General features: G+C 37.6%; 1 protein-coding gene across 1 annotated transcript in view; it reads left to right on the top strand.

Moving 5' to 3' along the window:
* RIN3 (Ras and Rab interactor 3) overlaps positions 1–6606 on the top strand; it is a gene marked incomplete at its 5' end in the record, with an annotated part of 83981 nt that extends 77375 nt beyond the window's left edge. Inside the window, one exon of the mRNA XM_081313875.1 lies at positions 5008–6606. Within this exon, the coding sequence (XP_081170001.1) occupies positions 5008–5316 (309 nt within the window). The 3' untranslated portion in view covers positions 5317–6606. The remainder of the gene's footprint in view (positions 1–5007) is intronic.
* Positions 6607–14748: the final 8142 nt, after the last annotated feature.

Below are 14748 nucleotides of genomic sequence, written 5' to 3'. Positions count from 1 at the left end.
CTATTTATATCCCGCCCTTCTCCGAAGACTCAGGGCGGCTTACAACCTAAAGCACAAATCAATGTGCTTAGCAATAGCCTTCATTCTATGTATATGCCTGCTTATTAGGGCTTTTGCCCCCCCCGCCCCCCAAGCGGCATTATTACAAAGTCAGCTTATTGCCCCCAACAATCTGGGTCCTCATTTTACCTACCTCGGAAGGATGGAAAGCTGAGTCAACCTTGAGCCTGGTGGGACGCGAACCTGCACTAATTGCAGGCAGCTGGTGTTACTTAAGGAGGCATTAGCCCACTGCTCCACCAAGGCTCTTAAGACTTTAACAATTTTCTAAGGCATAAGCCCTAACAAGCAGAGCTTTGGGAAATAAATAAAACTCAAATTAAAGGAGCTGTGATGGCACAATGGTAAGAATGCAGTACTGCAGGCCAATTCTACTGACTGCCAGGGGTTCAATCTTTACCAGCTCCGAGGTTGGTAAAATGAGGACCCAGATTGTTGGGGGCAATAGGCTGACTCTGTAAACCACTTAGAGAGGGCTGTAAAGCACTGTGAAGCGGTATATAAGTCTAAGTGCTATTGCTATTATAAAAACAATGGCAAAGACATTGAAGATCAAAACAGACATTGACAAACAAGGAAAATCTTTTTAAAGGTGTTCGAATTCAGAAAAAGGTTTAGCACACCTTGAACTACGCCAGTGGGCAGATAATAACCAAGTCATAGGAGACTAAAGGAAGATGAAAGGGATATAATGAAGCACTGTACAGTATTGTGTAGTATAGTAAAGATGTCAAAACCCAAGATATTTCAGAAGTAATTCCTTATTTACAATAACTTCTAGTTAGTACTAGAAGATCAAGTTAGAACAGACATGTCAAACTCGTGACGGTTTTGCCATTGCTGGCAATGGGCTGGGTGCAGCTTCTGTGTGACACATCTGGCCCACGGCCTGGCAGTTTGACACCCCTGAGTTAGAACAGCTCTCTGGTCATTAACAGAGCAGAAGATTACAGGAACTGATAGAATGCCAGCCGAAAGAGGCATGCAACAAAGAAGAATCAGTGAAGTCTCTAACCAAGCTATACCAACAATATCTGGAGAATGACAGAACGCCCAGCAGATTGGAAGATAGGTCAATCTACATCCCATTTCCAAAAAAAAGGAGACTTAATAGAGTGTGCAAACTATTGTACAATATCCTTAATTCCACATGGTAGCAAAATAACACTTAGGATCATCCAAAGCAGATTAGAGCTCTGCATGGAAAAAGAGATGCCAGATGTTCAAGCTGGTTTTAGAAAAAGCCAAGGAATGTAAGGCACTCTTGCTGATGCATGTTGGATAATTCAGAAAAAAGTACCAAAAACAAGTCATTATGTGCTTCATTGATTATAGAAAGGCCTTTGATTGTGTCAATCATATCAAGCTGTGGAAAGTGCCCAGAAACAGAACAAACAAACTGGCTCCAGATTGGCAAAGGAGTGTGACATGACTGCACAGTACACTCTCCCCTTATTTATTCAACCTATATGCTGAACATATATTAAGGAACATTGTATTAGAAAACGATAAGTATGATTTTAAAACTGGAAGAAGACAACAACAAACTTAGACTAGATTGTAAAAGATAAGGATACTTCAGTGACAAAGAAAGTTAGAATAATTAGAACAATTCTATGGTACTATGTTGCTTTGGTCAGTGAGATGGACAGCATATAAATTTAATAAAATAAAATGAAGACTGGCATTGAAAAAGAGTCAGAGAAAAGGATGGATGCTTTTGGATAATGGAGGTGGAGATGGTTCCTAAGAAAACATAGACTGACAATCAATGAGTCATGGGTCAAATAAAAAGCTGACTGCTGTCCTCGTGGCAATGATCAGCAGAAAGGTATATAATGGGCAAGATGAAAGACTAGGAAAAAAGTGATTATAGTTAACTATATCAAAGGAATAAAAGGGGAATAATAGGGCTTATGATGGAACACGAATTAAATTGCTTTATAATTAATGGTCCAAATAGCATAAAGTCTGCAGAATGGTGTTAAATAGACTTTATTGGTCAGGCGTCCTAGGCAGACTTACGTTTGCTGATAAGATCCTACAACATGGCACATCTGTCCATCCTGACAGTGTAAAAGATTGAAGGTAAATTTACCCCATATTGTTTTGGAGCGAAGAAGCATCTTTGCATGCCTTCGTGAAGAGATGTAGAAACTTGAAACTCCACCCACTTAACTAGGCAAGCATGGTATTCACTTAAGGGTCAAACTACCATTCCCATAAGGCAGGGGTGTCAAACTCAATTTCATTGAGGGCCACATCAGCATTATGGTTGCCCTCAGGGGGCTGGGTGGGTGTGGCTGGGTGAGCGTGGCCAGGTGGGCGTGACCAAGTGGGCGTGGCCAGCTCAATGCTGCTCACTCAGCGCAGCTTACTCGAAATGAAAGAAAGTTGGCAGCAGTGCCCCTGAGGGGCAGGCAGGGTGGCAAAAACAGTTTTTAGCGCTCAGCTCTACTATACCAGCAAATCAAGCTGCGTGCGGAGAGCTGCGCGCACACTTCCGCCCGAACGGGCGGCAGCGCCACCCGTTTGCAGACCTGCTGCCGCCGGTTTGGAAAGCTGCTGCGGCCAGTTTGCAGAGCTGCTGCCTTTAGAGGAAGGCGGCAGCTTTACAAATGGGCTGCAGCAGCTTTCCAAACGGGCGGCGCCACTGCCCGTTCGGAGAGGTGCGCATGCCGGGCGCTGCTGAGGGCGAGCAGAGGCGCCCGGCCCGGATCCTGCAAGGCCCCAGCTGAGACATGCTGGGAATAACCAGGTCTTTAGGTCTTTAGTAAGTATCTGTTGGTGCAACCATTAGAACACCAGACTCAGTGACAGCTACTGTATTTGTAACTTTTGAGCCCTAATGCAGTTTAGTATTTAAGATTTCAACCTCAAGTTGGCAGCAAACATTGTTTTTCTCAAATAAGAAGCTTAGCATGTCTGCATCCAGGGAGTGTCTTCCTTTGTGCTATCTGTACACATTGTAAATAGTTCTTCAGATATTACAATCAAAAGTTGCCTTCTGGATCTCAAATCTTTTCAAACTACAAACAATTTGATCAAAACAAATGGTTTTATCTCAGGCTGGAGACCCTTTGCCTATCTTGCTATGTATTGTCTATCCTGATTAGCAGTTCCTTTTATTTTCCCCTTGTTAAATATTAAATTTCAAGATCAAACATTAAAATATAAACTAACATAAAAGGGAGGTGGGAGAATGGAATAACAATACAAAGTAAGAGCGACAGAAAAAAATACAGCAACCAAATTTTAACAAAGTTGACCTCTGACTTTCTTTTAGGTCAGAGAAAATAACCATACAGCAACCTCTCTAAATGTAAATTAATAAAGTCCTGATAATCAACAGTCTAAGAGGCCAATGTTCTTAAAATACTCTTCTAACTTTAACAGATATTAGGGGACTGAAGGTTAAAACATATAAGGAACGATTGCTGGAATTGGGTATGTCTAGTTTAATGAAGAGGAGGACAAGGGGTGACATGATAGCAGTGTTCCAATATCTCAAGGGCTGCCACAAAGAAGAGGGAGTCAAGCTATTCTCCAAAGTGCCCAAAGGCAGGACAAGAAGCAACGGATGGAAACTAATCAAGGAGAGAAGCAACCTAGAACTAAGGAGAAACTTCCTGACAGAACAATTAACCAGTGGAACAACCTGCCTCCAGAAGCTGTGAATGCTTCAACATTGGAAGTTTTTAAGAAGAGACTGGACAGCCATTTGTCTGAAATGGTATAGGGTTTCCTGCCTGAGCAGGAGGTTGGACTAGATGACCTCTAAGGTCCCTTCCAACTTCTTCTTCTTCTTCTTCTTCTTCTTCTTCTTCTTCTTCTTCTTCTTCTTCTTCTTCTTATTATTATTATTATTATTATTATTATTATTATTATTATTATTATTATTATTATTATTATTATTATTATTATTATTATTATTATTATGTCAATTATATATAAAACTTTATATTTAAAAAGCTACAATACAGGTAGTCCCCGACTTACAACCATAACTGAGCCCAAAATTTCTGTTGCTAAGTGAGACAGTGGTTAAGTGAGTTTTGCCCCATTTTTTTTAACCTTTCTTGTCACATTTGTTAAGTTAATCACTGGAGTTGTTAAGTTAGTAACACGGTGGTTAAGTGAGTCTGGCTTCCCCATTGACTGTGCTTGTCAGAAGGTCGCAAAAGGGGGATCACATGGCCTCAGGACACAGCAACCGTCATAACTGTGAATCAGTTGCCAAGTGTCTGAATTTTGATCATGTGACCCTGGAGATGCTTCAACAGTCGTAAGTGTAAAAAATGGTTATAAGTGCCTGTTCAGTGCCGTTGTAACTTCGAACAGTCACTAAACAAAGTGTTGTAAGCTGAGGACTACCTGTATACCTTTTGGCTGCTTTCCTGTAAAGGAATTCCCCTGCCCCAAAGTTTCAGGAAAGGAAGTTTTTCCAGCTCAGTCAGAAGTGGAGTTAAATCTGGGGCCTTCTACATGGAAAAGCATTCATTACTTAATTTCATTAAAACTTAATCTTTTGAAGAAATGCAAGGCACTCTCTGCTTCCTCAGATCATATAACTAAAAATCATTAACTCTTTCCACATTTCCTTACAGGACCTGACTTTCAATTACTTAACTGTCTTAATCCAGGCTTGTGCTAAAGCTGATACTGCTGAAGCTCTGCAGTCTACTCTTACACAGTATATACTTGTCCCATATTTTAACGTTTTCTTCTGTCTTTTTAACCTTTAAAATCATCTTTTTACCATAGTATTATTTCTCTTTTAACTTTTAGAAATTTGTTAAAAGCAGTTTGTTATTTTTTAATGAATTGCATCCCGCTTTTGGGTGGTGAAACGGCTGGACAGGAATTTTATGCGTAAATAGGGTTGTATTTTAATAGAGTCGTGATGAGTGTTGATGTTATTTCAAAAGTTATATTCCTTGTTTCCAGGATTTCATTGCAATTTCTTTTATGGAGGCTGATGCCAAAACAAGGACACTGGCATATCGGACCGATTCCACGGCTCATCAGCTAATTGAGCAGTGTGCTGAGAAATTTGAAGTCTTAAAGCCCCAGGACTATGGGCTGTTTGTTCAAGTTGATAACAAAACAATGCAGATGGATGATGATGCCCTCCCTCATCAGATCAAATCTCATCTCTTGAATAAAGAGCCGAGGCTGACTTTCTGCTTTATTTATAAACAACTTGGTGGAGAAGAGTCACCAGTTCCCATTATCAAGGATACAGATGCCTTGTAGCAGCAAGGCTGCTCTCCTGAAGCAAACTTGGTTTAGACATTTCTTCTTCCAAACCATCTCTTCCATCAGCAGAAACTCTCCAAAATGCAGTTTCTGATCTGGATGGTGACATGGATAGCGTGTGCAATCCTCGTCTGGGGCATTTACTTGACAGAATTCATTTGCAGTCATAAATGGAAAGTCCAAGGAAAGTTCATTCTTGGAAGGAAAACAACAACACTTGAATAGTAGTTTAGCACCTCAATCCATGAATGAATGATGTAGCGTTAGTGCCAGATTCCCTGGCACAAAGTAAATCCTCTTGAAGTTATGGACCTCCTGGCAGATTGTTAGACATTGTAGCATCATCTCCTCAGGATTTATGGAGATTCTCAGTCATCCAGATCCAAATGCTTTTTCAAGAGACAACAGGACTTTCTTGTTTTTCTTTGAAGTTGTTTCGCTTTCTGACAGCTGAAGAAGCTTCTTGGATGAGAAGCGAAACGTTTTCAAAGAAAAACAAGAAAGTCCAGTTACTTCTTCAAAAAGCAACTTTGGGATCTCCTCAGTGTATAACAGAAAGGGCGCAAGTCATTTTTGATGGTTGTCACAGAAAATCCAAATGTATTGGGTTTTCCTTTAGTAGTACAAAAATTAATAATGAATTAAGCAGCTCAGAGTGATTACATTCTCACATATCCCGCTTGAGATGGCCCACAATACCCATCTAATGGTAAACTGTCGTGGGATGATATAGATGTCTGTGCACTTACATAAAATCTCAGTGTATCAATATAGTATCTGCTGTTATTAACAAAAAAAATCTGAGTGACCGTGTCTCATATTCTATGTCTTTGTTATGTTCTCTAGTTGCACATATTATATCACAGCCAATTCACAACCATCTTTATATTTCCAGGTACAAAATAATTTGCCATGAAGATAAAATTGACAATCAAGAATCTGGCCATAAATTACTGTAGAAATGTTTTCATTCCATGTCTCCTCCAAAATTCATCATTATTGTTCATAAATTCATTCTCAGGAGTGTAACAGAAAGCAATTTTGCATCAATAATTTGCTTCTTCAAGGAGAAGAACTATATGCCCAAAATATAAAGTTTACTTTTGCATGCCAAACCCTCTATATAAGACTAACAACGATACCTGTTAAAAACGAGGGTGAACTGCTGGCAGTCAGATCAGATCTGTGTGCCAGAGTCCAACTCTGCATAAGAAGAGATGACAAGAGTGGAGAGGGCCAAGTAAAAGAACATTATTGTAACAAAAGTTTTCACAAATCACAGACCACTTCATTTATTTGTGTCTTTAAGCTGCCATAGGATTCCTCATTGTCGTTATGATAGGGACTATGAAAAAACAGTTGACTTGAAGAATGGTTGTTTTCTTCTACTGTTGGTCCTCTGTACCCACATTCTGGGTACAGAATGTGGCTCTTCAGAGTTCTCCACAACAATACAAAGACATACACAACCTGGCCATGAGAAGGTGAACCTTGTGTGTTAGAACATGAAGATGATGGTTTTCGCATATGAGTTTGTGATGCATTATCTGGCATCAAGTAATTCTGATTTATACAGCCTATCTATCTACAGACATTCCTTGTTTAAGGATTACTCATTCAGCAATAATTCAAAGTTGTGATGTTGCTGAATGAATTGTACTTGCAACTGGTCCTTGAAGTTTTGATACTGATCTGAGCATTTGGCAACTTGTTTGCATTTATGATGGTTGCAGCATCTTAAAATCATGTGGTCACCATTTGCAACCTGCCTTGTTGACTTCCCACAAGTAAAGTCAATGGGGAAGCTGGCAGGGAATGTTGCTAGTCACTGTGGTCAGTGATTTGCACACCTTTCCCACCTGGTTCCTGCTCACCATCCCCCATCCAGCAGCCTCCCTGCACTTGCACTGTGCTTTGTGGGCCACTTACATGTCCTCCCCTTCCGGATCTATTTGTGAGGCCCCTGGGACTCACTTAGCAGGTTGCAATCCTCACCAAACAGTAACTAAGGGGTGTGCCAGGATTGCTATCATATGATGTCACACTCAGCAATAGAAATTCTGGTCCCATTTGCTGCTGTTAACCAAGGAATACCTATATCTATCTGCCTGCCTACCTATCTTGGTTGGCATCCAATTTTGGCAGTTGTTCGGCTTACCATTGATTAGTTAAGATGCTAAACTGCTCTGGCAGAGCCTGAAATCAATTGTTTCATTAGGAAGCTCTGTTGACCTGACATATTGACATCTCAGTGTAAAAGGCCACACAAAAAGTGTACCTTCCAATGATGTATTATTTCTTTTAAACCTGATATTGAGAAATGTGTCATCTTTACCACAACATTTCATGAGACCTGTGCTCTAAGAAATCTATTTATTTTCTTGATTTATACTGGGTATTTTAAGGCAATGGAAACCGTGTCAACAAAGACTTTGGAGTGGAAAGGCTTTAGTCACCCAGACAGCCTCACTTGTCCTCTTAGATCAGTCTGGTAAAGCAGCTCAGAAGGTCACAAGATAATCTTTTGTACTCAAGGTCTGGAAAAGATGTGGCTACTTGTATGGACTATCTTATCTCTTCAAATAATTCTGCATTATTGTGTGAGTTTATAAGATAAATCATGTGTTGTCTGAAGACATTCCTCCTCCCAGATATGCTTGATTTCTATCCTTCTCAATTTTGCCATTAAAAAGATTTAAATTTTCTTTAAATATTCCTTAGCACCAGCAAATAATTTTGGGGTTGACTATAAATGTAAAAAATATTGAGAGCACCTTACAAAATGACTGCTTGTGAAAACTGGCAAGCCAAGGTAACTCACAAAATGCTCATTTACCAGAAGACAAAATTAATGAGGTTGATTCTTGTAATCCCATAGGACAGTGGTGGGGTTCAAATACGTGAACAACTGGTTCTCTGTGTGGATGCCACTTCCGGCAGTCCATTCTGGGCCTGGGCAACAAAAAATTAGCTACCAGTTCTGACCAAGTGGTGCGAACTGGCTGAATCCCACCACTGCCATAGGATGTTTTGATCTCACAGTTCTCTTTCTCTTTTTTTTATTTTTCTGGATACGTGGGCACATATTCAAAATAGGCAACATGGCAGCTTTCCATTTATTTATGGAATCTTTTTAACAAGTTAGGGACGGGAAGCATAGTGGGATGGTAAGGGAAATATTCATAGGATGAGTGATATCTACAGCTACCAAGCTATCAATCCCTGGGCCTTAGATTTGAAGTGTAATCTGAGGGAACAAAAACAATCTTGGACTTCAAACAGAATGGACAGGTAGGAGTCCTAACCAACAGGAGAGAGGAGAAGAGAGGAGCAATCAAGAAGAGCTAGTCCAAAATACTGTATCCAGCTGCATGAACACCATGTAGCATAGCTTCATGCCCAAATTGATTGCTGGGGGTCAGTCTTAGATCAGCCCAAACTCTGGTTGGACTAAACAATTTATGGCTTCTGTATGAGTCACAGTAGGGAAGTGGGTAGAAACTGAACACCAAGTTTTTCTCTTTTCTTCATGTGATGAGCTTATGTCAAGATAATCTTTTTCTGGTCATGGGAAATCACCTTGACTGACATAATGTTTCTAGATCCAACTCTGTGCTTTCAGACAGTATAGCAATTCTCTTTGTTTTTGCTTGGAAATAAAAGCAAGACAGGTTCTCCTAGAACAGCAAAAAAATATAAACTAACCAAGAAGATAAGGCTGTGATAATTTGTTGTACTTAATAGAGGACAATTAATTTGAAGAGGTCTCAGTTTTATTTGAAATGCCCTGTTTAAATGTCTATTTAGTCTAAGGGCAATTTAAAGGTCAGGAACCAGAATCAAATTTTTTTAAAAAAGGCCTTGAAACTGGCCATTCGCAGCTTCAAGCATTTACACTTGGAGGGACCATTTTTGGGAGACCAAGGGCCACATTCAAATGTTGAGGGTGCAGGCTGCAAACGGGCTACATCACATGTGTTTGGAACAGTTTTGGAGAGAGGCTTATGTCCTTTGTTTTGCTAACTATAAACCTATGTTAAGGCTTTAAATATAGTTTTTCAGTGTTTCCTAATTTAAAATTGTGAGAAAATGTGCCTTCAGTTTCCAAGAGTCATGGTGAGATGGTTTCCAGTGGCCTCACAAGGAGATTTCAGGACTCAGAGGTTACTTATCTTTGATTTAGAAAGTGCAATGAGAAGATATACAGTATCTTGTTATGGAGATATCTTTCTTTGTTGTTGTTCAGTTGCTTAGTTGTATCTCTTTGTGACCCCAAAGATCATAGCATGCCAGACACCTCTGCTTTCCACTGTCTCATGTTCATTGTGTCAATGAATGATCTAACCATCATCCTTCTGCCTTCCCATTCTCTTTTTGCCTTCAATTTTTCCCAACAGCCCAACAAAATAGCTTTCTATTTAGTTTTATTGTCCTTTAAAAAATATGCATACACACATAAATCGGCATGTGCAAATTGTATGCAAATTTGTATCTTTTACAAGTTGTCATAAAGGAAAATCTCTGACTCAAGATTAAGGTGTTTCAAGATGTCTATCAAATGAAGAAGACTATGAAATGTTCTGTAGACCAGAACTGAGGCTGCCCCAGTCTCAGGCAGCCCCAAAAGCTTTAAGTGAGGTTGTAAGACAGAGATCCCCAATATTTCCAGCTTGGTGGCCCTGCCCAGCGCGTGGAGTGGGGGATGCTGCATGTTGAGTGGCAAGCACACGTGCACGCACAGACAAAAAAGAGAAGACTATTACTTTCATGACTGGAATATAATCATATAATATATATATATATATATATATATATATATATATATATATATATATATATATATATATATATATATATATATATATATATATATATATATATATATATATATATATATATATATATATATATATATATATATATATATATATATATATATATATATATATATATATATATATATATATATATATATATATATATATATATATATATATATATATATATATATATATATATATATATATATATATATATATATATATATATATATATATATATATATATATATGTTTTCTGAGGTTTTCGCGGGTGCCTGTATGTGGATCCTTGGTTTTTCGGGTTTTTCCCCGCGTAGAACTAGAGGTGTGGGCGCAACGTTTCGACGGAGTCCCATCCGTCATCATCAGGCTTTAGCTCCCAGAAGAAGGAAGCTAAAGCCTGATGATGACGGATGGGACTCCGTCGAAACGTTGCGCCCACACCTCTAGTTCTACGCGGGGAAAAACCCGAAAAACCAAGGATCCATATATATATATATATATATATATATATATATATATATATATATATATATATATATATACTGTCTGGGAGCAGGTCCCAGGAGATTATCCAGAGGACAAGTCTGACCTTTGTTCCAGAAAAAGTTGCACACTTATGTTCAGGATTCTGAAACTAAAGCAGCAGCAACAGCAGTTTTGTTCACATGAGCCACTGTCATGTGAAAAATTAGGTGAAACATTCCTCTAGTGACTTAGATTATTCACATGTCATATCTGCTGATGGTGCAAAGTTCACTCAGCTTCTGGAAACTCTGCCCCTCTGAATTAGTCACCTTTTGTAATTTGGATAAACATCTGTTTCTTGCCAGCTCTTCTTTTTGTCACATATTCCACTGGCTCAGCTATTCACCACTGAGCAAAGCAGACACATACATCAGATGTGTTCTGAATGAGAATTCCCACTGCTCTTCCTGTTCAGGTCCCTTTGCTGATGCATGACAAGATTTTATTTAATGAATTGGAACTTGTACCAGCTTGATTTTTAAGATATGAATTTATCTTAGATTCATGCGAAGAAAGAATGACGTCTCGCTAGTTCAAAGGAAAAGAGGATGAAGAAACACGGAGTCTTGTTTCAGTTTTTTAATTAAAGGAATGTGTCTGTAAAGATTTGTAAGATTTTCACTTTCAATTCAAATATCAAGGGAGAAATCTGAAACCATCCTGGGGCCTTTTAGTTACTAGTTTTTCCAGGCTGAAATCATTGTGGTTTCTAAACTCCAGCATTTTCATCTGAAAACAAACTTCCAAGTGGACTTTTCTAGCAAAGACCAAAGACAAACTCCAAAACAGGACTCAGATCTGACCCAAATCAAAAACTATAGACCGATATCACTACTGAATGTGAACCATAAAACCTTCATTTCAATAATAGCTGAGAGGCTGAAAAGATTTTTGACTGAATTTATACACCCAGATCAAAATGGATTTTTGCCAAAGAGACAAATAAAAAATTATTTGAGGGTAATACTAGATACATTGGAACATTATGAACTTCATCCAGGGAAATAACTGGCACTAGTATTTTTAGGCATTTGATGTTTCTTGGCAATTTATGATTCAACAACTAAAAACAATGGACTTTGGTCAAAACTTTATAAATATGATTCAGACAATATATCAGAAATAATCAGCAAAAGTAATTGTAAATGGGGATTACACAAAGAATTTTGATATATGAAAAAGCACAAGACAAGGATGTCCATTATCCTCCTTGCTATTTATCTTAACTTTGGAAGTTTTAAATAGAAACAATAGGCAAAATCCAGAAATTAAAGGATTGAAAATAAAAGGTGAAACCTACAAACTGCAAGCATTTGCAAATGATTTTGTATTCATTCTAGAAGAACCTTTAGAGACAATTCCTAAACTGTTGGAAAAGATAGAACAATTTGGAGATAGTAGAATTAAAGATAAATAGAGAAAAAACTAAAGTGATACTTAAAATTTTTACAGATAAACAAAAAAAGCAATTATCAGATAAAATAGAATTGCAAATAGTCAAAAAGATCAAATATTTATTTAGTTACATTTATATACCGCCCTTTCCCTGAGGAAAGGAAATATATTTGATAGCAAGATATTCAACAATAAAAGAAGAAAATTACATTAAATTGTTAAACCAAATAAACCTTGATTTGGAAAAATGGAAGAATCTTCAACTGTCGATGTTAGGAAGAACTGCTACAGTTAAAATGAATATATTACCCAAAATATTATTTTTATTTCAAACAATACCTATAAAACTGGAGAAAAAATTCTTGTGAATATTTAAACTCTCTAATTCAGACACGTCAAACACAAGGCCCGGGGGCCAGTGGTTTCATGCAGCCCGTGAAGCCATCCTGGAAACAGTGAGAGAATGGCCCCCACTGCCTTGGCCCTGGCCCAGAGACCCTCCGTCTGCCAGAGACCCTCAGATCTGTCCTACTCCCGCCCAGGCCCCCATAGGCACCCTTAATGCGAACGATGTAGAGCTGGCCATGCCCACCCAGCAGGCCATACGCACTTTAGCCATGCCCACCCAGTAGGCCACACCCACCCAGGCCATATCCACCAGGCCCCCTGAGGGCAACTGCAATGCTGATGCGGCCCTCAATGAAATTGAGTTTGACACCCCTGCTCTAATTCAAAAATTTATCTGGCAAGGAAAGAAAGCTAGAATGAAACTGAAAATATTACAAGAAGCTAAGGGAAATGGAGGCTTTGGCTTGCCAGATTGGGTTTTATATTATCAAGCATCAGTGTTAACATGGATAAAAGAATGGATAACTCTTAAAAATAAAAGATTGCTGTATCTGGAGGGACATGACGTGCAACTTGGTTTGCATGCTTTTCTATGGTACGAAAAAAATAAAATACATAAATACTTCCAAAACCACCACATTAGAAATGCATTATTATTAACTTGGGAAAAAATAAAATGTAAAATTTATTGGAAAATTCCAGGATGGCTTTCAACAATGGAAGCATTCGTACACTCAAATCTAGTCAGTCTTGATAAAATATGGAAAAAGATATTCTAAATTCTGAAGGAAACTTAAAATCCAGGCAACAGATGGAAAATCAGGTCATCGATTTAACATGGTGGTTACATTTACAAATACAAGTCAGATATGATAAAGATATTAAACAGTATGGATTTTACAAAGAACAGACTATGTTTGATCAGACATTATTAATTTCTGGTGAAAAGTTAATCAAAAAAATGTACAATTTCTTATTAAATTTCAAAATGGAAGATGAACAAGTAAAAGAGACAATGATAGCATGGGCAAAGAATTTTGGATATAATATAGACTTAGAAAAGTGGCAAAGTTTGTGTGAAAGAAACTATAAATTGACAAAGTCAGCTTCATACAAAGAAAACTTATATAAAATGTTTTATAGATGGCAGTTGCCACCAACAAGATTAGCAAAAATGTTTAAAAACATGACAGACAAATGTTGGGAATGTAAATACAAACCAGATACTTATTATCATATGTGGTGGACATGTGTTAAAGCAAGGAGATATTGGACAATAATCCACACTTGGTTAGAAAAAATGTTAGAGAAACTCATATACTATAAATCTGAAATTTTTTTACTAGGTATAATGCCAGAAAAACTTGATAAGCAAAGTACATATTTGATTCTACATGTGATAACAGTGGTAAGAATTATATTTGCACAATATAAATAATTAAAGAAATACCACCAGAAAAAATAATCAAAAAAAATATTAGATTGTGCGGAAATGGACAGACTTACTTTAAGCTTGAAAGAAAAAGAAGAAACAGAATATTTTCAAACTTGGGACCTATTTTATCAATGGTTAGAGAAAAGATTTAGAGATTAGGAATTTAATTTGTATTAGTGAATAAGATACTCAGACAACACGTTTTTTTGTTGAATAATTATTTTTCAACTCTTAAAAAAACAAAACTTAAAAAAATAAAATTAAAATGCAAATCAATTTATAACTTTTTTGAAATGTGTTTTTGTTATTCTGTCTCTCACTGTTAAAATAAACCTACCATTAAAATTATAAACTGATCATTTCTTTGTCGGTGGGCAAACGTACAAAATCAGCAGGGGATCAAATATTTTTTCCCTCACTATACATATTGGAGATCTCCAAGACAAGAAAAAACATAAAATTAGCCCTTGTAACCTGGAGTAGTCTGGTTTTCAATAATCTATCATAGAGTTGGAAGTTAGGGTATTGAGTCCACTTGGATCAATACAGAATGTTTCAGTAGAAATTTCTACGACTATTTTGGACTGGAAATCTGAATAAAAACAAGAAACATATCAACCACCACTGGAAACCAGTGCTATTCTTGTGGTTAAATTTCAGTTTAATAAATTCAGGCTCTAAGCAATGGATTTCCAACTGCCCTTTAAAAATGAGGGACGGAAGACAAACAGAGGAAGGAAAAAAGTGCAATGCCTTGTTTTCTAAGGAAGTTGTTTCAAACTCAAGACACAGCTAACAGCTGCAAGAAAGCCTATTAGCTTACTAAGCTCTTTAGAGAACAGAGGTCACAGGATCAAGTTATACTACTTAGTTCAGCAATTCTGTGTTGCCTAATGATTTTCT

Source organism: Vipera berus, assembly GCF_964194415.1.
Source record: "Vipera berus genome assembly, chromosome: 1".
NCBI classification, from domain to species: domain Eukaryota; kingdom Metazoa; phylum Chordata; class Lepidosauria; order Squamata; family Viperidae; genus Vipera; species Vipera berus.
This window is presented reverse-complemented; position numbering and strand designations above follow the sequence as displayed.